This window comes from Buteo buteo, chromosome 3 (genome assembly GCF_964188355.1).
Source record: "Buteo buteo chromosome 3, bButBut1.hap1.1, whole genome shotgun sequence".
Classification (NCBI taxonomy): Eukaryota; Metazoa; Chordata; class Aves; order Accipitriformes; family Accipitridae; genus Buteo; species Buteo buteo.
Window position 1 is genome coordinate 69,952,597 of NC_134173.1, and position 24,917 is coordinate 69,977,513.

General features: G+C 40.1%; 2 protein-coding genes across 4 annotated transcripts in view; one reads left to right on the forward strand and one right to left on the reverse strand.

The window, feature by feature from the left end:
• On the reverse strand, positions 1–23,005 carry SLA (Src like adaptor). Of its 3 annotated transcripts, XM_075023990.1 has the most exons (8): positions 22,821–23,005; positions 17,557–17,650; positions 11,282–11,381; positions 7,832–7,918; positions 6,371–6,474; positions 5,016–5,147; positions 2,924–3,056; positions 1–1,953 (listed from the first exon to the last, which is right to left on the reverse strand). In XM_075023990.1, exons 2-8 carry the CDS (start codon positions 17,615–17,617, stop codon positions 1,734–1,736), a joined length of 837 nt encoding a protein of 278 aa, XP_074880091.1. In that variant the 5' UTR covers positions 17,618–17,650; positions 22,821–23,005; the 3' UTR covers positions 1–1,733. The 3 variants fall into 3 exon arrangements, with proteins under 3 accessions (XP_074880091.1, XP_074880092.1, XP_074880093.1); XM_075023991.1 differs by lacking the exon at positions 22,821–23,005 and having other exon boundaries at positions 17,557–17,791; XM_075023992.1 differs by lacking the exons at positions 11,282–11,381; positions 22,821–23,005 and having other exon boundaries at positions 17,557–17,788.
• Positions 1–24,917, forward strand: part of TG (thyroglobulin) — a 158,398-nt gene that overhangs the window by 94,871 nt on the left and 38,610 nt on the right. The gene's annotated exons all lie outside the window — the stretch shown is intronic.

Genomic DNA, 24,917 nt, shown 5'->3' on the forward strand with positions numbered 1-24,917 from the left:
ATATTATTTTAATGAATAAATACAAGTCATGACTTAGAAATCTGTAATGCTCCCCATATACATTTCACTGGATAAAATGCAGTCACGATAACATATTAATGATCAGTAACAGTAATGAGATTATACAAACACCTAGAGTTCCTGAGTTCATTTTGCTTTGTGCTGTTCAATGTTTACCAGTCAAATTACATTCATCCTTTAAGTTCTGAAATATGTTTGAATACGCTGTGAACTACTTTGATCTCTGAATCTCTCTTGCTAGTGCAAATGATCTGTTACAAGATCTAAAAAGCACGCAGATTTGTGCTAAGAGGTATTTACAGAGAGGAGATATATATGTATATATAAAACTCCAATTCCCTACGTCTCCAAACCTTCATTACGCAAATCTGTGCAAAAAGGTATGACAGAATATTAGGTTGAAAAGATCTTGGCTCGAGAACATAGATTGCAGTATTTTACACACCCAGATGTGAGTGACTATTTGATTTAGAAAGCAATCACATGTCAGGTTCAAAGGACCATGCTAGCTGCTCTTTGTCACTTAGCAAAGGGTACATATATATGGAAAAATTCTCTAATTTGTGACATTTCAGATAACCCAGTTATAAATCTTGAAGCAATTTGATGAAATGCATCATTACTATTTGACATAACTGTCTTCAGACAAAAAAAATCAGAAAAATCGTTAACATCCAGTGTTGCTGATTTGCTCTTTTAGTTTATTTATTTTAAAAAGCTGCTATTAATATAAATATTATACATAAATATGGGGGTGTCTTCAGGAGATGAGGTTAAAATGTGGTCCTCTATGCATAAAAGGTCACACCTTTGCAAGCCTACCTACCTTTGCAGTTAGGCATGATATTACCACATTTTACTTTTCACTTAAAAACCCCTTTGTTCTCTGTTGCATATCTGCTAGAATATGAGCAGCTGAGTTATGCTTTTAGATATGTCTGTACTTCCAGCTCAGGGCTAAGCAGGAACTGCTTTTCTCAGTGAGTTAAGCCTGTTCTTAATTTTGTGACCACTTTGTGACATCGCAGGCCATTACCAGCAGTTGAATTAAATGCCACTTGGGAAGTCAATGATTTTAGGTTTTTTCCCCTAAAAGACAAAAATGACAGAAGTATGGAGTCACTATAATCAGGTGTTTCTTGGATGCCAGATGTTAGACAATTTATTGGATGCCAGATGTTAGATACTTTCTTGGGGTTATTGACGACTTTCTGATCCATTGTCAATGACAATGAATTATTCTGTATGGACAAGACAAAAGCTCCTTTTCCCAACGTAGGTAAGTTCTGTAAAGATGGTTTTCAGCCTTGTGGAGAATACCAAAGTAAGACTTAAATTAAGTTCTTGAGCTGTAGTTAGTCCTTGCCTATGCAGTCACCTTTGTACAATGGTGGGCATCAACCTTGCTGAAGAGTCATCTGCCTCACTTGGCTCTTGACTTAGAGTCTCTCTCAGTTTATCTCGCTTGTGAGCAGGTTCTAATATCAGGTGCACTGGGGACGTTCTCAGCATATGCCATGGCTGAGGTAGCACCCTTAAGAAGGTCTCTGGTTAACATTCAGAAGAGGAAATGCAGAAGCATTGCCAGCATTTGACCATCAGCTGGTGTGCTTGTGTGTCTCAGTTGTCGAAGGACTGCAGGACCACAGAATGCTCCGGGTTTCCCTTCTAACCCCTCAGGCTTTTTTTTTCTCCCCCTGGTTGTCTTACATTTAGTCTTCATAGTATGTCGGTGGCAAGTGAAGGGTGCTCTTACGTTTGCTCCCTGTGTATATGAGAGATTGGGCTTTCTTCTTTCTGGTACTTGCAAAAGAAGCATTGTCATCCCCTGTTAAGGAGAGGTAGGAAGTGATACTTTCCCTCAGGCCATAGCTGAGACAAGAATCATCCATTGCTGCCAGGGTGCTTTCAGTATCTTCAGTCACCTCCAGCCTTCAAAAGAACAAAATTTTGTTACTGTTTCAGCTACTTGAACTGAGCCTATTAATATAATATTAACAGTTGTTAAACTAAATGATGTTAATTTTGTTGTAGAAAAAATTGCCTAGCTCATACATCACGAAACATTTCTGTCACTTAGCGATTTTCTGAAATAATCAGTACAACAGTAGTATCTAAATATTTTTCGGCATCTGGAAAGGAAATAACTTCTATATACTTTCTCTCTTTCTTCTTAATCTGTATGAAAAATGGCCTTGATACTGCACAAAATTTTCTTGCATTTGTAAGCAAATGAATATGCTTTGTGAAGGAAGGGTAGTGGAGGGAAATTTACACTTCAAAAGTAAGACGTGCTTTTGTTTCTGAAGGTGGTTGTTTCACCAGCTTCTGAAACCTGACCTACTTTCTCTAGCCCGCAGTCATGATATTAGAAATCTCATGAACCTCGAGCTGGGCTGTGTATTGAGACACACACAGCAGGAACGATTTATTCTGGGCTAATGTGTTCATTGCGCTTGTGCTGCTTCTTGGATGGCCACCATGTGAACAAGGGGGAGCCGTTTCTGACCATCAGGGCTCACCTGTAAGCCATTGCATGTTAGTGTGCCATTGATGGTGGATCTGACTAGACTTTATGGCCTGGCTCTTACTCCTGTTCCCTTGGTGGAGGGGACTCACAAGGCCCAAAGGGACCACATATGCGGCCACACTCTTAGCTGGATAGGAGAAATGGTTGAATGTTAACTATACTTTCTTTCAAAGTTAGACCAAGATGATCAGTTAGAGCTGGACATCCAGTTTTCATGGGTTAACCTGCTGTCAGCAGCTTTGAAGGTTGTCTAGTCTCTAAAACTGGTCTCAAGAGAAGGAAATGGCTTTTTCTTCTGTGTTGTAGATACAAGTACATACAAGGCTGGAAAAAACCCTTGTTGGTTTTGGCAGCCTGTGTTCTATGTGGTACCTGTGAATATTTCTCCAGTTGAAGTTTTTATTCCGCATCACCACAGGAGGAACTTGATTCATTACGCTGTTGTTGTTAGTGCACTGGGTAAGACAAGGTGTTGTGAGGACACAGCAGAGACCATCAGCAACTTCTGAACAGGGAAATGAAGACACAGTTAATCTTTGCTCACAGTTATCTTCACTGTTTTCCTTCTGTGATGCATACTGAAATAAACAGTTTTGGACACAGTAGGAGGAGTCAATAAATTGTGCATTCTCAGCAAGGACACTAACACAGGCTTAACTTTTTCCTTTCCTCATACCTTTGCCTTTTATTTACCATGGGGTATAATTCCTACAGTACAAGTAAGGAAATGAGACACAGAAAGATGAAGTGACTTGCCCAAAGTCTAGAAGGAAGTTTGTGACAGAGCAGGGACTTAAAACTAAGTTGTCTGAGTCCTTAGTGAGTTCTGCTTTTGCCTCCCATCATCTCAGCCTTGCAAACAGAGTGTAAAATAGATGCAAGATGCAACCACTCAGATTGGGTTGTACGTGCACCTATTCTGCTGTGGAACATGGCTATGGAATGAATCAAGGTTCACATGTTACTTTCATCTATGTTTCTTCTCTCTATCCTCTTCTCTTTGTTCTATTAGGAACATAGCGTATGTTCTTCTACCCAAGTAGAGAACATTGTGGCTGAATACTAGTGTTTTACTGCTCTGAACCTTATTTCACGGTGAGATTCTGTATCATCTCATAGTGGGGGAAGGAGGAGAGTTAAATCTCACTATGTCTCCTCTTACATCTATAACTGAAGTAAAAATGTTAATTGATACAAGTTTTAGGTTCCCCCCCACAAACACTGCCCTTGAATTTTAGGCTTTGATTGTTTGCTTTTTTCTAAATGGAGAAAGGTGTCAGCTAACTGAAACATTAAAAAAAAAAAAAAAAAATCCTCTCCAAATTCTCACTCCTCTCCTTATATCATTGGACTTGAAAGTTTCTTTTGCATGTTTTGAATGTGAATATGGCTTTTCTCCCCAATTTATCAGAGTAGTCTTTGGCCAACACTCTTTTTCATTTACCAATGAGAAATGCAGATATGGTAGCTTTACACTTTTAAAATTACAGAGTACCCATTACTAATTAAAGCACAGAACCTATTGTTCTCTTGTAACTTTTATGCAATTAACTTATTGCAATCTTCCTTCCTCATTTTAAAATGTTCTCATTTTAGTGCATGGTAACTGCAGCCACTTAATTGTGTCATTTGTCAAGTTATCTCTCTGACACAGGTTAAATTGCCATAAATCTGGAAAACTATCACTGCAACAGGTGTCATCTGCTGGACTGATACTAGTCAAAATGACAGCTGAATCTAGATTTGAGCTAACAGCTTGAGCCCCTTGAGATAACCTCTGCTGATAAAATCCAGCCATACTCTTCTAAAGCAATAGGGAAGAAACTATCAACATTTCTGAGAATTTTCTGCTGCAGATAAGGTTGTGTAGTGTAGTAGTTCCTAACAGAAACGTGATTGCAGAACCTGGTCTTGCATGTCCTGGTGCTATCTGTCTCTACGGTAAATAAATAAATGGCAGACGTGTCCATGCTGGTAAAGAAAGTGAGCCAGGAGTTGAACTCTGGCCTTGGGACCCAGAACCATGACTTGCATCTGTACAGCTTAACATTTTTGTACACCCAAACTTTGAGTTTAGCTGTGCTCTGGGAGGAGCTGGGCATCGCTGGCCTGTGCTAACCTCCAAACTGTATTTGAAAGTTGTCTAGGAAGTCCTAGACACTAGCGTTTGGACCAAAAAGTATTATTGATGTGGCCATACAATATCATATACCAATACGGGCAGAGCCTATCTGTCTTTATTTAGCTGAGTTCTTGGGTTGCTTTCAGTTGTACTGTTAAGGGTAGCGTATTTATATTTAGGATCAAAAATAAAATAAAAGATATAAACCAAAAGTTTTTCCATTATTTGTTCTGTGGCAATAGTTAGAAGTCTCAGATATAGGCAAAGCTTCTTGTCTGGACCTTTGATAGATAGTTTTAGAGTTGCCAGTGGAAAATATGTTTATTCTGCGGTTCTTTTTACCTGAGTAGTGATTCACAAGGTCTTCAAGGCACTGAAAGGTTTGCCGTGGAGAGATGTAATACCAGTTATTTGGAAGGCGGAAGATCCTGTAATGTTTCACTTGCCTGTGCCGCACCGACAAAGAATATAACCCTGGAGAAAGAGGAGAACTAATTACACCAAAGTAGGGCCCTAATTCTGGGTGGATAGCAGTGATTGCAACCAGAGTATCTGTAAAATGCGGTGCCATGATCCAAAAGGTCCCAGGAAGATCTGAAAAAAACCGAGTGGCCATCCTAATTTCTACTTATATAGTATACTTTATATATACTTAAGTATAACAAAGGGAATAAAGGGCCCAGCATCAGGGCCTGAGATTTTGACTGAATTTAGATTTCTGGTGTATTTTTCCTTTATTTTTGCTGGTATGGGATTTTTTTAAAAGGTGTAAAGGAAATAGGCCTTTACAGAAGTTGTTTGCCTTCCTCTGAAAAGGGGGACCAGACTCATGTGCTGGTATGCTGATTTTGTCAGTTCCCAGCAATGCAGTAGCTGGTACCAGATAACGCAGTCCTGGCAGGAGATGACAACTTGGATTTTCCTGTTTCTTTGTTTAAAATTATTGTGCAGTGTTTAGTTGGTAAGGCCCCAATGTTGATCCTAAATTTCTTTGAATTTAATATAGGTATTATGAAACTAATTAGCCTGTGGTATGCAAGAAGTCAGAGTAGATGATTTATTATTCCTTTCAAACTGTAGTATCATGATACTAGGATGTGTCCTGGTGCTTCAGAAAAAGGGAAGATAACACGTTGCACAATGGGAGATGTGTTCCCATTGAAGAGAATAAAAGTTTAAAGTGTGTGTAGTACAATTCCCATGTAACAAAAGAATTGCTATGAGAGAAAATAAAATTGAAGGCATCTCATTTTTAAAAAGTAAATAAAAGGACAACCTGTTTATATAGGAAATGCACTTATCAGCCACCCCCGCTGCTTGGCGTGCATTTTATAGCTTCTTCGGGCAATCTTTTGTGGACCGCGGCAAAGCTGTGACTTTTCCTCCATTTGAAAAGTCCCACTGCCTAATAAGCTTTGCATGCGACCAAAGTAAATAATAGTGTTTAAACAACTGTGTCTTGTTTGTGCTGATGCCTGTGGAACTTTCCATGCCCATCGCTAACCCTGTTTCCAGCACCTCTCATAACGTAGGTGACTGGTGAAGACTGGCATGCTGCACTGGGTGCCTTTGCCTTCTCATTACATACATTTTCTGGTTTCAGACTGATCCATATGAAGCAGGACAGGGAGTGAATTAAAGAGCTGTAAAACTGTTAATGCCTGAGATCAAGGGGGGGAAAAATCATATTTTCTCACCTTTCCTAGTTTCACTCTCTCTGATCATGAAGGAGCCGACCTTGGTGTTGGGTAGCTGTAGAAGTTCCTCTGCTTTTTCTCTTCCCAGCCCTTCAAATAACCAGCTGTGAAGCAGGAAAAAACAAATTCTGAAATTTGGACACCAGTGAAACAGAGAGCAGCATGTGGCCGTGAAAGTGCAGCATTAGCCAGGAAAAGTGACTGCAAAAATAACACTGTGGCTTTCTGTATTTATTCTCTCAACTATGTCCAGGCATATTTCCCCAGTTTATGGAGAAAAACTCGCTCTCTTTGAGTTCCGTTAACTTTTGTGAGACTAAGAGAAGAGTGAATAAGGTTTGGACTTATTAGGGAAAACAAAACCTTTCGAGTGGCCTCGATCGGAATTGTTGGGGACATATCCGTGTGGTATATTGATGGCATATCTGTGGCATTAGTTAAATCCCTCTTTTTCATTTAAATCACTTTTGTAAACCCTAAATTGTATTTTATTGTATCATAAACAAATGCAAAATAAAATACAATTATTCTGCTTATGCTAGGGAACAGTCCAGCCATTTAAGTCAATTGGCTTTGTGGATAAGGGAAAGTGGAATTAGTCCTACTGATTTTCATCATAGCTTGGTGCACTGCTGTATTTTGCCAAAGCTAGTGTCTACCTACGTAACTGAGCTTGCTCGGCTGGTGTAGGAGTTACTGGCATTTCATTTTAAAGTTGTTCTCGTGTGTTTGATCCAGTCTGCTATCAGCAAAATGGTCTTGGGGAAGCTTCAGACAGTAGCTTCCATTGCCATATCTGTGCCCTGTCTTTGGGAAAGCATCTCTATTTCAGGAGGATATAAAAGCATATTAAAATTTAGGCACTTGCATAAGTCTCAGTGAAGTTCACAGTTCATATGCTTAAAATTAAACAGGTGTTAAAATGTTTGCCAGAAAAGTTTTAAGTGTGTGCTTTAATGTTTTTTTCCTGACTGGTGTCTAGGGCAACAAGAAACCTCTGAACCTTCCTTAGCTCTTCCAGTGTGAGAGTTTATATTCTTGTAAGACTTACTAGTCTTTCTATTTGTTCTTTATGGTCTGTTTTTCATGAGCAACTCTAGCTTAACGTTTACTCTCTGTAAATATTAAAAAATCGTGCTAAATAGGGTGTCTTTATCAATGTCTTAAAATTAGAGATCAGTCCATGCAACAGAAGTATTTTAAATATCTTATATGACATTTGAGGGGTTTTTGACCCTTTGCAACATTTAAAACTAGGATTTTCCTCTTCATATAATCTAAACTTAGATGTGGATTTGATATTTTCAAATTTCAAAGGACCTATTTTAGACTGTCAATAAAGAAAATTTCTGTCTCTCTAGTCACTGTTGGCATTGTTTTGATTATGACCCTGAGTAAGTAATCAGGGCAGTATATGTAGAAATGTACTGGTGAAAGGCTATAGGAAATGCATTTACTTACCCGTGGTAAACCTTTGCTACGTATTTTCCTGGAATATAGTTTTCTCGACCTGTTGTAAGGGAATGGACTCTCCACCAGCCTCCTTCACTGTGAAAGCAAGAGAAGGGATATTTTCAGATATACTTTCAGAGCTTGTCCTCATTTTAGAAGCGAGCTGAGACATACAGAGTAGCCTGTAACCTTCTGTCTGTGTTCCTGAATCTACGTATTCAGAAAGGGCCCCAAGTTTGTTTCATTTAGAGTAGTTCCATTTCTAAACCTACATCAGGATTAAATTTGGACACAGAAATAAGCTACATTTGTTCCATTTAAATTACGTAAGTAATAAAATATTTTTTCTGTAGTTAAAAGAAGAAGGGTAAATACTCAGTGGTTAAACCATGCTGTGCTCTGCCTTCCCACAGCTAGACTTGTACTGGTATCCAAGATATTCAGCTTAATGGCTGAGTATGCTGTGTCTGGACAGCCCTGTAGTTACTCCTGTAACATCAGGGTAGAGATACTCAGCAAATGGACCCTGCCTGCCTGGGAACAGGTTTTCAGTCTAACAGAACCTGGTTCATGGTTTGCTCTTTTCCTTTTCTTCAATGGGTTGCTGACCAGAGTCAAATAAAAAAGACCTCATAGCTGAAACTAGGTGACTAGATGTATATTTTTTTCATGGATATATCTTAGGTTCTTGCTGTGATGCTGAATGCTGGCTTTGGCTTTTGAATCCCTTCGGAAGGGCAGGGTAACAAGAATTTTCACCAGGATGCTGCGGAGCTTTATGAATACTGTAAGGATGCTGATGATTGATGGGTTCTCTCCACCTTTTCCTTTAAGAGTTTGGATCTAAATAATACTGTGTATTGTATTTGAATGCTGGTTTTGTGGATGTTCATATAAATGCTCCCAAATAATGCCCAGACTGCAGACCAGAGTCTCAATGTATGTCAAATGAGCTAAGTTGAAAACACTTAGGTTAAACCTCCTGAGTTATAACTACTGGGACCATGGTCCAGAATGTATATGCTGAGGGAAAAAGGGAAGTGTCTACTGCTCAGAGCTGGAAATTTCAGGGTCCCTCAAGTTTTGTTTGTGGGTTTCCAGATGACGTGAAATTATCTATAAGAAGTTTAGGTTATTTTGGTTTTTTTTTTCCCTGCAACTCTCCCAGACAGAACCAAAAATTGCAATAACAAAAAAAACCCTGAGAGATTCAGCATCTCCCTCTCTCCCAAATGTAATATTACTAACCCTGAAAAATCTCTGTGATGATTAAAAGTCCCAAAGCAGCACATCTGTCCTTGGGCAGGAGCCACAAAAATTAGGTAGATTGGGGAGATCATTGGAGGACATCTGGTTTGACTGCTGCCAGCTAAATTCAGTTGTTGATCTGGTAATGAAAGGTGCCTGACAAGTGTGGAGAGTGAGAAACTGTGCCAGTGGTACTTATCCTGCCAACCCAGAGCAGTCACAAACATCTGTGAGGAGCTATATTTTCTATGGGGGTTCCATATATCGTGGTCCTGGCGGGATTGGTGGGGCTGATTGCCTCTACACGTAACAACTTTGGTAGAAGGCTGAAAAGCCGCAGATATAAAAGCCGTACATGCTGCCCACTCGTGCTGGCTTCTCCGTGGTGACTCCTCATCACTTGTGCTCTGGTCATGCCTGCCGTCCTACTCTTCTCTTCCACTGCATTTTGCTGCTTTGAATGACTTGAGAAAAAGTTTATACCTACAGCTTACGTGCGGCAAGAATCTGCAGGAAAACGGTCCCTATGAACGTCAGCACGTACCCCAGCAGGGAAGAACAGGTCCGTCATTAGGACGCTGTGCCTTGCATAGAGCACTGGAGTGTCTTGTCTTCTGTGAACAAGCTGATTCAAAAGAGGAGGAGGAAAGTTCCTATCAAGGCTTGCTTGGGCTCTTATTTACTATTAGGAGAAGCTCTTGATCACTGCACAACAGACAAACGTGATAAATGCTGCTGCTACAGAAGCCTAGTTCTTTTAGAAGTTGTTTGTCCAGTAGATCATGCTATGCAGCACATACATGCTTATGATACACCACACTTATAATTCCCATTGATACAGGCATATGTAGTTATGCGGTGTTGTGAGGGCTCGTAGGTGTTGGAAGCTGGGAGTGAGGCTTTAAGCTGGAATTTCCAAGCTAAAGCAATTGTTGTACCATGTCGTGTGTGTTACACAAACTGCAGAATGGTTTAAACAGCTAGAAGTTACCAGAGAAGAATTCCCCTGGTTTGGGGAAGCTCTCCATCAGCAAAAAATTCTTCTAGTGGTATTGCCTGAGCCTTGTGACCTCTAGGTTCAGGGAGGCAGGGAAAGCACTTTGTCAGCAGAACATAACTGCAGCCATTCTGGGTCAGACCAAAAATTCCGCATAGCCCCGTATGTTCTTGCTGACAAAGGCCATTGTAGGTCATGGTGGCCTGCAGAGAAGTCTGATAATTCATCAATTGTCTGTGATACATCTCTTGAGTACTTCTGTCCTCCAACTATATGATGCTCTGACTTCTTCAGGTAGAGAGAATTTTTTTTAATGAATTTAGAAATCCTCAGGGAATTTCTCTTCTCTGAATGTGCCTGGTCTCCCCTTGAATCCATCTGCTCCACCAGCTGCAAAAATGAAATTTTTCATTTCTGTTTAAGCAGTGCAAACAGTGGCTGTGGAGCTAAGTAACTTCTAGGAGGTCACTGTGAGCCAATACAAGCTGTGTATAAAAGAATTTCAGGGCTTCTAGCTTCCATTTTTCAAGAAGTGTGCTCACTCTTGTGTGTGGCAATATTTGCACCATGCTTTAAGACAGTTAGAACTAGTGCTCTTAAGTGTGCTTCCTTCTGGGGCTCATACATTTTTGAGTGGAACTGGCTAGGAAATCTTTGACTTTTTTTTTGCCACTAAGAAAAAGCAAAATCAGTTAAAAAACTTAAGAAAAATAAAGGTTTTTTAAAAAAATTTTTTGTTAGTGTTGCCTTAAATCTAGGGTAAAATTCTAAGACCTAATCGTCAAGGAGTTGTTAGATAAAGAGGGTGAGAAAGAAAATGAGAGACACCCCTGACATACAGAAATTCAGAATAAGTTTCCTTTCCTATGTGACTCAAACTATTTTTGCTCTTACTCTGTTTTCCACCAACATGGGGGGTTGATACTTTCTCAGAAGAATTTTTCAAAGCAGAATTCTGGGTTGAATCCTACTTTAGACTAGAGTTTGAATCCAGCTTCAGAAACCATGTCAGAGGAATACAGGGATCAAAGAGCAATCTGAAATCCCAAATCCTTAAACTATAGGGAAATTTACACCAAGGCTAAGCAAATTCCTTGCAAATTCTAAACTCAGTTCATTTTGCTGAACTGCATCCAGTTTGGGCTGGATGCATAAAAGAGAGCTTTGCATCAATTTTAACAAAACCTAATTTAAAAAAAAATGAATCAACTTACTCTGATAGCACACGTAATTTTTCCCCTACGTGAAATATAGGTTGGCTTATGTCTGCTGAAGGATAGTCATAGAGGACAGCAAGGAAATCACTCTCCTGACCTGTTAAAGAAGAAAGAAAATGTCACTCAACAACAAGATAGAGTTCTGAAGCAGAAATGGATTTCTCATTATATGTCACAATTTACAGAGTAGGTCAAATGGGAAAAAATATCTCACTGAAATGTCGCTTGGTAAACATAAAGAGCTAAAGATGAGCCTATAACTTTATAAGAAGAATGTGAAGATATTAGAAATGAAAAAAGTCAATTGGTTAATTGTAAGCGACTAAATTTAGACCACTTTTTCTAGTAATTACCATATTTAAAGGACACACTCAGTTTGAAACTAGCAAAATTAGTAAGTATGTATGGTATTAGGAAGTAACCCCGTTTGATTAATGACACTATCTCTGAATGCCTCCAGCTACAATTTTGAGCCAAGCTAATGCATTACATTTAGGGCAAGGAAGATGCATGTCGAATTGTTCCATCATTTAACACCACTGATACTTTCTAAAGGTATGAAATTAGTTTAGATCAAGGGCAATGAGAGTTTGGCCATTACTGCCCATTTCCCATCACTTTTTAAAATTAGCTTGATGAACAGCCAGAGCACTTCGTTCTCCCCCCTTGTGTGGAAACTGCACTAGAGGTCGCACACGATGCCCTTATCTTCAATTAAAGAACAGAGGCAACATGGGTGTTTACAATTAAATCATTGTACAGCTGCAGTTTCCAGAAGTGAGGTCAGTAAGGAGATAAGAAGACCTTTTACATCAGTAAGGAGATAAGAAGACCTTTTACATGGGCCTTGCAGCGCTGTGTAGGACACGTGCTGAGTCTCCTGGGTTTCTGAAGGATGAAGGAGGCACTTTGCACAAGACTGGGACTATCAAACGTTCAAGAGCTCCTCATCCAGCAGGAATCCGTGGTGCCCCACAAATGCTGACGGGTGGGAGATTCAGAAATGTGTCATGCTGGGTGTTTTGAGCTCTTTGACAGAAGTCCTGGCAAGAGGGATTGTGTGATGCAGTGGTTCCCTTCCCTTTCCACCGGCACACAGGGAGACAAAGCTTTCCCTCTGCCTCCAGCAGGATCAGCGCTACGTTCCTTAGTAATACCATCTAGCAGTATGTTAGCAGAGGTGGTTTGATCTCCATACTTGCCTACTCTGTGCATCTCAACATGTGCAAAAATGGAAATGAGTTCGGGGGGAGCGAAAGAAATTACCCGGAGAGATAGACACACTTCTGTATCTTGTTAGATTTTCTTGTTTAATATAGGTTCCTCGTCAATTTGTCTTTAAGGAAGATTTTTTTTTAGGGAAACCTAGAAACAGCATCCTGAATGAATGCTGAGACTGACTGTGTTTTCAGCATCTGTGTCTCAGGGCCTTACAAATAACTCACAGTGATAACAGTGAAAGGCTGAAGGAAACATGCAAGCCTGCAGAAAATAAATGTTTTCAAGAGGATAGATTTTACACTTGTTATCCTTACAGCAGTGATAATAAGAATATAAGTATTGAGGAAAATATTCCACATCTGTGGTTTAAAGGAAATAAAAAACAGTGTTTTCTCAGTTCATTTTGGGTATCTGTTTGTTGTTATCTTATAGGGACTTGTGTTATGCAAAGTAATGGGTCGTTTTACCTTAATATTCAAACTGACTGTAAGCATTTTTAGTCTTGCTAGCCTTTGCCCATTCATGTAGCCCCATAATACAATTAGTGAGCATCCTTATGGATGCATAGATGTGGAGTCTGGAACAGGCATTGATTAGTTTGATGTTGTGTTTAGTATTAGTATTGCCATGGTTTTCTTAGTTGGTTAGTGTCACTTAATTAAACAGGACTAGTCCAGGACCTTCATATTAATCAGCCAGCCGCTGTGATTAGTCTACTGTAACTTATTATACAATTAGTTCAACTATACTGAAGAAATTCTGTGCTGAGCATGCCTTTGATTGCTTCTCTGTTCTGCACTAAAAATTAAGAGATGGCTTCTCTGTCTGTGAAACCGCTTAGTACCTGAGGCTAACAAGACCTAAGTATCGGTGCTGAGTCTTTTTCAACAAAGCAAAATCTTTACCCAGGACTACAAGAAATATATGCCAGAAGGTACGTTGTAAGAACTGCAGAATGAGGATAAAATGCCGTCACCTAATTTCTCATTGCAGATTGTTAGACAGCAGTTCTACATGGAATGTCACTTTTTTAGCTTAATGACAATGCCTTTAGCAATGTTTTTTTTTAAACTTATGCTGTTTATTTATAAATGTTTTGTTTCCATACTGAAAGGGTGGAAAACAAGTGGTTTTCTGCTGTCCTTCCTTGCGTACTGGTGGTTTGCATTTTGTTATGCATGGCAGGGTACATGACTTTACTGTAGCAAGATCTGTGTTACTTTGCTTACACTTTCATCTTTATATTCGTTTTTGTTTCAATTTTGCATGTTAATTTGTAGTTCTGAAAAGGAAGGAATTAATCATAGTGTTCACTGCCACATCCATGCAAACGTTACCTCTTAAACTACATGTACTGATATTAGAGTGAAAGTAAAGGGGTTTTGTACTACTCAAAAACTTTCAACTCTCCTACTCCACAAAAAAGACCTCATTTTAATTGGTATTTAAATCAAACCTCATTGGGTTTTTTGGTCATGTGAAGTACTCCACTGCACTCTACAACATTTTACAGAACCCATATTAGCTCCTTTCAAACACAAAAGCCTCGAAACAGGGACTAAACAAATGACACTGTTACTCCACACCTAAATTTCACAGTGATCTAATAGATTTGATCTGACAAGCTCCCCACACTTTTAAGTTGTAAAAGAAAAAAGAAGATCTGCCTGAGTTTTTCTAACACAACCTCTCCTCCGCAGTGCGAGTGTAGGTTACATCTGAAATGGAACAACTCAAAAGTTAAGAGTGGAAAGATCGAAGCACAGTCATTTCCACTGAATCAGGTGTTAATTCTGGTGGGGGTTTTTTGGGAGTAGAAAATGAATATGAAATACATGCTAGTTTTAGATGTCTGCATCCCTGGATATCTTGCAAAGTGTGAGACTGAATATTGCATGCTTCAAATTATTCATTGTGAACGGACTACGAAGCACTATTAAGAAAGAAAGGAGAGCATAGACAAAGCATCCAGATCCAGCTCATCACTCTCGAAAAACGCTGTGCTGTGCGCCAGTGTGCTCCACGTCTGGAGTGGGAAAGAGCTGCTCAGAGCTCAGCTCCCTGCATCATCCCAGCTTTACTGTCCAGCAGAAAGAATATGATTTAAGGCACGGCGTGTACCAGAGAGGGTAAAGGAGGGCACTCGTGTGTGTCTGGGAGGCTGGCTGTACAGCAGCCGTAAGGTGTGGCTGCAGAGTCACACTGACATACCCAAATCAGATCTAAACCAGCCAGCTTGGGAACTGAGAGTCATGCAGGTGCAGCTCAGTAAGGATTAACCCTTGCTTCGGGGTCGCAAGGGAGGAAAGAGGAGGGGGTGGGCTCACAAACCCTGAGGATCCCTTGCTGCTGTAGCTACTCTGTTATCAGCACCTAGGTTATACCAGGGATGCCCATACCGTGGGCTTTCAGATGGAGTGCAGTCATATTTGGAGTCCAAATGTCTCCTTGGAAAGTGCAGCTTATGCACTGTTCCCTTTCCTAGGACCAAGACTGATGCACTGGAGGTGAGGAAAGCAGAAGGTTTTGCTTTCAGTGCAGCTCTGAGGCAGCATGAGGGGCTTATAGGGCTCCGATGAACACATTCACGCTGCAGATCAAATCTGTAGACTCCACTTATCTATTTTCTTCCCACTTCTTGTTGGATATTCTTTCCCTTCTTTTCACTTTTGTTTCAGTCCTTCACTTTATTCGGTCTCACTGAAATGAGCCCATGTAAAACCTGCTTTTCCTAATAACTATTTGGACTGTTCTAAGTCCATAGATTGGATCCTCCACCTCACTTAAATCAAAGGTGGCTGTTCCTGGCCTCAGGGAAATCTTCTGTGTTTGGTGATATCATTTGGATTTTGATCTGCTCAGGAAGAAAAATAGATGTAAACTCACTGTATTAACTCCAATATATGCTTTTAGTACCAAGTTCCTTTTCAAAAGTCTGTTTTCATTGGATTTGGATGACAGTACTGATGTCCGTATTCCCAACTTTAATTAGCAACATCTAAGCCATTATGAAAGATGCTGGTCTGATCCAGACTAAGAGTTAGATCCAAAGAGCTATGCAAGCTGTTAAATCAGAATAATTTGGGTTGTAAGGGACCTTTAAAATTCATCTAGTCCAACCCCCTCTGCAATGAGCAGGGACATCTTCAACTAGATCAGGTTGCTCAGAGCCCCGTCCAACCTGACCTTGAACGTTTCCAGGGGTGGGACATCTACCACCTCTCTGGGCAACCTCTCCCAGTGTTTCACTGCCCTCACTGTAAAAAATTTTTTCCTTATATCTATTCTGAATCTACCCTCTTTTAGTTTAAAACCGTTGCCCCTTGTCCTATCGCAGCAGGCCCTACTAAAAAGTCTGTCCCCATCTTTCTTTAAGCCCCCGTTAAGTACTGAAAGGCCTCCCTGGAGCCTTCTCTTCTCCAGGCTGAGCAACCCCAACTGTCTGAAGCTTGTCCTCATAGGAGAGGCGTTCCATCCCTCTGACCATTTTTGTGGCCAAAAAAGCTGCCTTTGGGTGCTTAGACATAGGTATCTGGTGCAATTTCAGCTGTGCGAGCGTCTGAGACATCCCTGTGGCCTTGGCAGATGCCAGTGCAGCTATGGGAGACTTGTTCCCTCCCCAGGTGGCAGCAGCAGGTCAGGCAGGATCTGACAAAGCACCTTTCTAGATGTGCTAGACGTGTAGGAGAGTGCAAGTAGATCAAGCCCTGAATTCCTAAATGGGTAATTTCCCCTTGCAATTGCCGTGCTATCGATGTTTGCCGAGTTATCTTGTAGGGGTATGTTCTATTTACGTCACTTGAAGGGATGCACTTGGCTTTAGCCTACTAAATCCTGACTTTTACCATGTGCAGGAGCAATATAAACCTGGTCACAGCCATGGCAGCGACCCCTCACTCCCTTACTCATCAGCAAGGTCCTGCTCTGAGTGCACACGTGTCTCTGTTTTGATGGTTATGGTGTTTATGACAGCAGTTGTTGGGAATTTCAACATAAAGTATTCTTCTTTGTAAAAAAACCCCAAATTGTCAGTTCATGTTATGGGCCTCTGAGTAGCCGTTAATAGTATTTGGTCTCTGCTTTATTAGGACCTATGGCTACACAGCTGCCCGCATCAGTTCTTGGCCATGCTGAAACCAGGGCTGGGGTTCCTTCCAGCACTAATGAAACCAGGCGGATTCCCTATCCTTATAATAATGAGCAGCCCAACTGGACCATCTTTCATGGAAAACCCCAAAATTTTGATTAAGATTTTTCCCCTTAAAAAAAAAAAAAACAACCAAAAAAACCCCAAAACAAAACTAAAGCGCAAAACAAAAAAACAAACCTGTTTTCTGTTCCTCACCTATGGGGAGTGATTTATTGCAGCTCTTCGTATTGCAGCACGAGAGCTGAGGCTGTACTAACTCTCCACCTACTTGCAGTTTGGGAGTAGCAGGTCACTGAATCCCTCTTGCTTTTTCCCTCAGATGCATGACCTCTACCAGTCTATGGGGGGGGGGCTTTGCAACCTGATTTTTTCACGTGTGGATGCATAGGGCAGATACGTTAGATCCCCCTTTGGCAGTTTGGCCTGTGAAATGTGTATTTCTGTATAACCTTTACTGATAAACCTGGTGACAAGTTGTCTGTGTGCTACTTTTAATGTGACTGCCTAACAGTGGACTTCAGGTTCAGTGCAAGCATAGCATCATAAAGGTTTTTAACCTTGAATGAAGCAACCCCAAATTTCAAGAACAATTTTTTATATAATATCACATGCTAATACATCAAAATAATACAGTAGTTCTGGTTTCTGAAATAGAGCTTCAGTGCTTTTTGAATTGGAAGGAACGTCTTTCAAGGAGCACCAGCAAATAATGGTTTTAACATTTGGGCTTTTTAATTAAAGTACTTCTTGGAAAATGAGCTAGAACGTACCTAAAAATAAGCACTGTCTAGAGGATGCCCTCTTTCTCCCACAGCAGTCATGCACTTGCCTGCTTTTACAGGAAGACACATGGATGAATGTAACATCTTTTTCTCTTGAAAGATATTAAATGAGTGCTTACCCGTTTGGCTTGGCACATTTGTTTCTTCGGAGGCTCTCGGCGTTTTTACAGTATTTCCCATTGCGCTCTCTAATTCCGTCAAAGCTCTTCAGAACTAAATCAAAGGAGACGTTGAAATTAAACATCAGAATAACACCTGCTGTGCCAACAGATGAGAAATGACCTAGTTTGGGTGTCTCCAGTTTTATACAGTTTTGCTTTTGAGAACTCTTGTGTCAAATTCATGTGAGAGTTTTACATACTTGCTAAACTCTCACCACTTGGTGCTTTTATCAGGGGAATAGCAGAAAACCACAGCTAGGGAAGTTGCTCAGAAGAACGCAATGTAGTAAAAGTTTCCATTACCAGAACCTCAGCACAATAGGAAGTCACAGCAAAGCCATGCCCGTACAGTCATTTCATATACAAAATGTTCTTTTCAGCATTTGGAGTTCTGAAGCTACAAAGAAATTAATTAGATTGATGTATCTGTTTTTCAGCGCTGTGTCTATGTTATGTCGCTTTATTGCTGGACTCCAAGAACGTTGTTCGGTGTAGTTTTTTTCTGATGCAGTTGTGCCCTCAGCGAATGTGGGCAATGTTGTTTTTCCTCTTTCTTTTTTTTTCTTAAGTAACACCTTGCCTCAAAATGTTTGATCTCAAAACACTCCCCCTACATAAAGTCAGTGGTGCAAATTCTTCAGATACTTGTCTTAAAAAGTCTTGGTGGATGTACAGGAAACAGTATCAGACAATTGTGGAACTAAATATTGTGAGAGGGACAGTTCCTTCTCATGGCTTTATTGCACCCATCCTAATTCTACCTGACAGGGGACAGAGAGAAGAACCCTTTGGATGTCGAAGGTGTCTCATGCTAGGGTATATTTTCAAAAGCAGAGGAGAATAAGCTATATATGTTTGAAATTGTACATTAAAGCAAAATAACTCAACACCACTTGCTGATAGGTAATTATTTTTAAAAAATATATTTCTGACAGTTGCCCTGTGAAAATGATAACAGGAGCTCTAGCAGCATCATGGAGGTATTCTGCATCTTTCTTTCAGTCTTTTCTAGCTTAATTATTTCAAAGATGATTACTGCCTTTGGTATGCTGCTCTTTACTTACAACAGGCTAGAGCCTGACGGTGTTAGCTGGAGAGGCGTCTAACTTGAGAAGTGGTACTGCTGAATCAGTCAGACTTTATTACTAATTGTCTTTTGGAATAAGTTTGGCAGAATTGAGTGCATGGCTTAATATCATAAATTTTGATGTCATACAGCTAGTTCAGGAAGACACCCTACAGAATAAAATGCCATTCAAAAAAAAAGAGAATTTGTCTCTTATCAAATGCAAGTAAATCAGTGCTAAAACAGATGGTAATGCACAGTTTGACTCTACCTCATCTGATTTCAAGCTTCTTAGTCCTCATTCCCAAAGGCTTTTTGCTAGAAGTCTCTGTTTCACGGGCCAAATGGCGCATTACCCTTTCACTGTCTGCACTCAGGAACTAGCTTGTGGCACATCTGTAGGATGCAGCTGTGCCAGCATCTTTCTGACAAGTGTCTGAAATCTGCTTTTGCAAGAACAAGAAACTGTTTCATTGCCTGATGTAAGAAGTCTAGAAGCTGAATAAAAAAGTAGCTTTAAATTTAAATAAACTATTTGGGTATTCATGTTTGAATAAAAGGGTCTCTCTTGATAGAAAACACAAAATCATTCTCCATTTAAATGCATCTAAGTTTCTAAAACTGAAATCAGAATTAATTTTGGCAGGCACTGTCTACTTGCAAGATTATAATTTCCTGAACTAACTATGAATATTTTTTCACAAGACCCAATTTTAATTTCTTTGACCTTTTTCTCAGTTGTATCCCATCAAGAATAAGAGGTATACTGATAGGAATAGTGCAGCCAGTACTTTGGCTACAGATATTATAGAAGTTCCTGGCTTATCTTCAAATTAGGCATCAAAATTTCCTGGGCATGGCAATAGAGAGCTCAACAGGGCTGAAAAAATCAGCCAGAGAATTGAGATAAATACCTGTACAGGTTACCTCCACTGAGCTCTGTGCTGTAGTAGCTGCATTTTTGCAGTACTTGAAAAGGGCAGTTCAAATCTGGCTAAGTGTATAGTAAGCAAGCTGCAGTTACCTAAAATTTTGTGCAATTCCAGATAGGTGCCAAGCATGGCAGCGTAAATATCTTATGCCCATCTATAACTTTAACACATGCAATTGTTATTTAGATGAGAACAGTACTTGAATTTTGTGTCACAAAAGTATGGAAAAATAAAAATAATAGAGTCCTACCTCTATATACCCCTTTATTCTGGGTGTTGGTATTTGAGGGCCAGGAGAGCAAGTCATCCTACTGGCAGACTTGTAACAAAGTGCTTTCAAGGGCTTTTTTCCTACTTTTAAGACACAGGGGATACAATTTTCAGGTGTGCTTGAGTCACTCTGGAAAGTGATATGTAGCATTTGTACGTGATGGAAAGACTTCTGAAAACTTTACCTCACACTTACAAACTTTCTAAAAGCACGGCACATTTGAGCAAGAAGCCTTCATTTTCCTAGATAGTATTTAGGGCTTTAAACTCTAAACGTTGCTTTAAAAATACCTGAAGTGTGTTTGAAGGTTTGCTCTTATAAAGTTTGTAATTAAAGCACTTGCTGTCTAGTCCAGACGGATTAAGTACCGGACAACGGGCACGTGCCTACTTTGTATTTTTGCAGAGCACATCCCAAACTGGCCTGGCTCACTTCTGCCATGCTAATCATCGTTCTTCTCAAAGGACCTCTGAAGTCAGCAGGAGAGAGCGTGCAGCTCAGTGCTGCTACTTTAAATGTGGAAGAATCTGACTTACGGAAAATACAAATGTTATTAAGTATTTACAGTAACAGTGAAAAGCAATGACGTTTTGGACTTTGATGTCACTGGCGTGACAGTTTGCTGTGTCTCATTATATTTTCCGTGCTGTTTTACTGCCATTAATTACCATTGGTGACAGCATAAAGTCTTGAAAGGGACTGAGAGTTCAAGATGTTCTCTAGACTCGTGGCAGAAGTGTTCAATGAAAATAAGTGAATGGAAAGCTGTGACCGCTGCTGTTCGGTCACTTATCCAAAGTGATTAAAAGGAAAATGACAGATATCAGACTAGTTTTTACCACTAAGGCCACTTGTCATTATACGTTTGGGCAGAGTAAAGGTGCCTATAGTCCAGTCAAGGATGGTGGAGTGAATGGCTCAACTCTCAGACATTTGAAAACTTGATGGAAATGGAAGAAACTGGAAGTTTTGTTTGAAATGGGGCAGGGGAGGTGCAAAAGATTGTTTCTACTTCATCACTGGCAATGGCGTATCACTGGTTTTAGAGTAACAGTGTATGAATCGGTATCTGGGGTATTTCTAAAATAAGAGTGCACGTGATGCTCCAGTGCATGCTAGAGCTTAATGGCCTAAGTAGCCGGTGCTCGCATCGAGTATTGGCAGTGCAATACAAATCCATTGTATTACTATATGATAAATTGCATGGTGGTTTTCTGAAATTTTGAGATACTCCATAAAAATAGACTTACAGGAAACTGTAGAGCATCTTGTGGCTGAGCCGATTTTTTATCATCTAAGTCAATAGCGGAACAATAACAGTTTTAGAGATGATATTCTTTTGAAATGGCGAATCTGCTCCAGGCACTGCATCTCACTTAAACTTGGTGACAGAGTTTGGAATACGAGTAGAGGTGGAATCCCTCTGTCGCAGAAGCAGATCATTATGCCAATTCCAAAGAAAATTGTTCACTGAGGGTGATTTGGGAAGAATTAAGGAGAGGTAATAGACTCTAAGCTCACTTTGTCTTATCAACCCAAAGCCCTGCATGGAAAAGCGCAGCTGCTATTCAGCTCGGAGAAACCACTGCGCTGGTGATCTGCAAACCAAACTCTACCTGCAGCTTTCCCCACTCCCAGGCCACCTCCTCGGGCTTGTGCAGAAATTTGATTTTAACCATTAAGATCACATTTGCAGTCTTCTAAGCTTTGGTCCTTCCTCCTGTCCCCTTTCCACCTGTGCACATGCTCTTTAAGGAAAGCCGGTCGCTGCAGCCATAGCTGTTTGCAAACACACAACTAGTGGGCTTTAGTGATCTTTAATGCTTTATTTTTGCTGCCAAAAGGAAGGTGAGGAAACATCTACAGCCCCAGTCCTGCTTTGTGTCCTATTTATCAGTGGCAGAGCTCTCAGCAGAAGCGAACTCTTCACCTGCCAGGACTTGGATCTCACTGACCTACATAGTAGGTCCCAAAAACCTGTGGTACAATTTACACCTTGCATTCCTGTGTGCAGCGCATGTAGCAATAATTTCCTCTCGCAGAATCTGTTCTCTGAGAAGATGCGCTTCTGGAGCAGTTAAGTAACACGATGCATAGGAACCTCTGTCACTTTGTAAGAACTTTTTCAAAGTTATATTTAAAATGTTTGAAAATTAGTAAATATAAAGAAATTAAAATAGTAAGAGAAATAAAAAGGCAAGATAAGCACCTGAGTAAAGCCCCTCTGCCAGGCATACTGCAGACTAGTAAAATTAGGACATTCATCATTCCTGAGATGCTATGCCTTATTTTATTTTTGTTACCTGACATTCACACCTATACAGCCAAGGTCTCAGAATTTAATTCTCAATAAGGTTCACAGGTAATGTCTGAATCCCATTTAGCTTGAAAATGAAAGCGCAGGCATCCTGCTATTTTTCATGTGGGAAAAAAAGCAGCTTAGATTTCAGCAGCTATATATTTTTTAGTGAATTTCCCTTACTTTGTCATTAATCCAAATAAACATCCTTTCAGCTTTGAGACACTTGTACCTTTGCACTGAGAAAGAACAATGTAATGCTGTCATCAAGATAATTCACAGAAACATGCAACTATGAAATAACACAGAAATACCACATTATGCGAACTTCTAACATGTCGAATAAAAAGCCCACTAATCTGTGGGCTTGTATTTTGGGTTATAGCGAAATGCAGTTTGCTTCAACATAAGGTCCTATGCACCTATCTTACTGTGAGCTTTCAGTAGAAATACTCCTTGTCCCTTCTATCTTTAGTACCATTCCTTATGAAAAGGATCAAGGCAGCCTTTTCGATTTCTACCTTTGGTGGTACTTGAAATCCATGGTCTGAGTACTGTCATTGTGAATGAAATAGAACTCCCGTTTCTATAAATAAAATTGAAACATTTGGTCCCGTATGCAGATAATCTAAAATGTATCAGAGCAATGATTACCTTCAAATGCTAGGCATGATATTCCAGGTTGCAGTATTTCTCAAAAAAGCCGTAGTCATAATACTGCGCTTATGCTGCCAGCAAGGTTTAGCTGATCAAGTCACGGAGCAGCCGGTCGAATGAGTGTGTTGTGAAGTTCACGCTGTCATGTAGAGCAGCATTTGCCAAACAGGCCACATACTTCCTCTCTGAGAAATAAGGAAGGCTCAAAGTGTTTGCAACAGATGAGGTTCCTGTTGCAAGTCACTACTTAAGACGCTTTTTATCTATGGGCTGAGAAAAACAGGGAGGTTTTCAACATATTGCATCAGGGCTGGTTTTAGCAGATATAAAAAAATGAGCAAAATAACTCGTTTTACATTACATACACAAAAAGGGTTTCTCTTTCTCTTTTTTTTTCTTCCAAATTTATTTACCCAGTAATGTTCAGTCCCCAACTGTTTTGTTTTATGTAGCTTTGCTAGTTTTTTCAGACAGACAGGAAGAGGCACAAAACTTCATTTTCCACTCATATTGAGCCTGAATGGGAATGCAAGATTTGCTTTATTCTTTACTTTGTACCCCAAAATACCTCTGTCTGCAAATAATTGAATCTCAGTATTAGCAATGGAAACATATGGAGTGAAAGCCTGTCTGTGAAGTACATTTTCACATCAGTTGTACAAAGTGCAGAAAGCAGGAGCCTCAGGACCTCTCTCATCTCGGTGTCTGAGATGGGGAAACCAAGATACTAGCCTGTTAAATAACCTGACTGAAGTGACTCAGGAATATAGTACAGCAGATGTGAATATAGAAGTCAAATGGATTTATTGAGGTTTGCCCTTTGCTTTTATAATCAAGATGTGATCTGAAAGGCTCATATACCTAATTTTGTATAGTAAAATTAAAAAAAAAAAAAGCCAAACGAAACAAAACAAACAAACAAAAAACCCTACCAGAAGACCCAGCAAACCAAAGCAGAGTTTCTGCTTCACGCCAGAGTAGCTCTGAGTAGATACTCATTGTAATGCCAATCTGTTTGATGATGAAAACTAAAAGTTGGCTAGGGTGAGAACTGTTGTGTAAGCGTTATTGGAACCAGGAGACACTGATCAAATTCCCAAAGCTGTGCCAAAATTTGGAGCTATGGTAATTTCAGGAGCATATCCTTTCTCTTTGATGGGCTGAGCTAGCAGTCCTCACTTTGAAGGGACAGGAAAGCATTAGGGAGCTTGATAAGTCTCCAACACAGAGCCGTGACAGCATTATAGCTAGTGCTCTGCGGAGCTGGTTTTACCATAATGCCCCATGATTATCCCCGTCAGTTGTATTTTGATTGTTTAGGACCTTAGTACTTTCTTCAAATCGTAGGGATGTGGCATGCACGTTCCTTAACAGCATTCACCAAATGGATGTACAATGTCTCTGGAATTACTAAAAGATCACGGGTTGGGGGATGTCGGCACCACGCATAGGAACAGGCAGGGGCAGAGCTCTGCCTTTTCCTGATCCTTCTCACCAATATCTGCCTTATGGTCTTTGTGCCTTTACAAAAAATAAGGTTACGTCCTAATTTGCACTTACGAATGGGGCAGGCCTCAGACTGATCAGGAAAGATTGGTCACACTAAAGAAGAGGTTGGACTTGCTTGGTAGAACATGCTCCACTGGAAACAATAAATCTCAGCCACGGTTTGTACCGTGCTTGTAGAGTTCGCAGTGGAGGGAGGTAAATAAAATTCTCCATTCTGGTGGCTATTTACTCTTGTGCAATGATGAAAGCCAGTTTACCCTTTCAGTGCGTTCAGCTAATAACTTGCTTTAAATAATTGATAAGGTAATGTTTACATCTAAATGGAAGAAAGTTTTGATATTAATTAAGTGGGGCTTTATAGGTCATCTTTAAAGTATTCATATCCTGTTATTCAAGTCACTAACCTGACACAGGCACTCAGTGAGTCACTTGAGAGAGGAGCATTGCACTTGCAGGACTGCCTCAGATTACAGCAAAGAGGGATTTGCCGAGACTCGTGTGAAAAAAGAAATCTTTCTTCTTAAAAATGTTATTTTTGATAGCAGACAGATGAGTCTCCCCTTTCCCCCATTTTTATCTGGAAAT

Excerpts from the sequence above, each read along its gene's own strand:
- SLA (XM_075023990.1), bottom strand. The coding sequence starts at position 17,617 with ATGGGAAATACTGTAAAAACGCCGAGAGCCTCCGAAGAAACAAATGTG. Across the intron at positions 6,475-7,831 it reads GTAGCAAAGGTTTACCACGG|CTGGTTATTTGAAGGGCTGG; the intron begins GTAAGTAAATGC and ends CCTGCTTCACAG. Across the intron at positions 1,954-2,923 it reads AACTGGAGAAATATTCACAG|GCTGGAGGTGACTGAAGATA; the intron begins GTACCACATAGA and ends GTTCTTTTGAAG.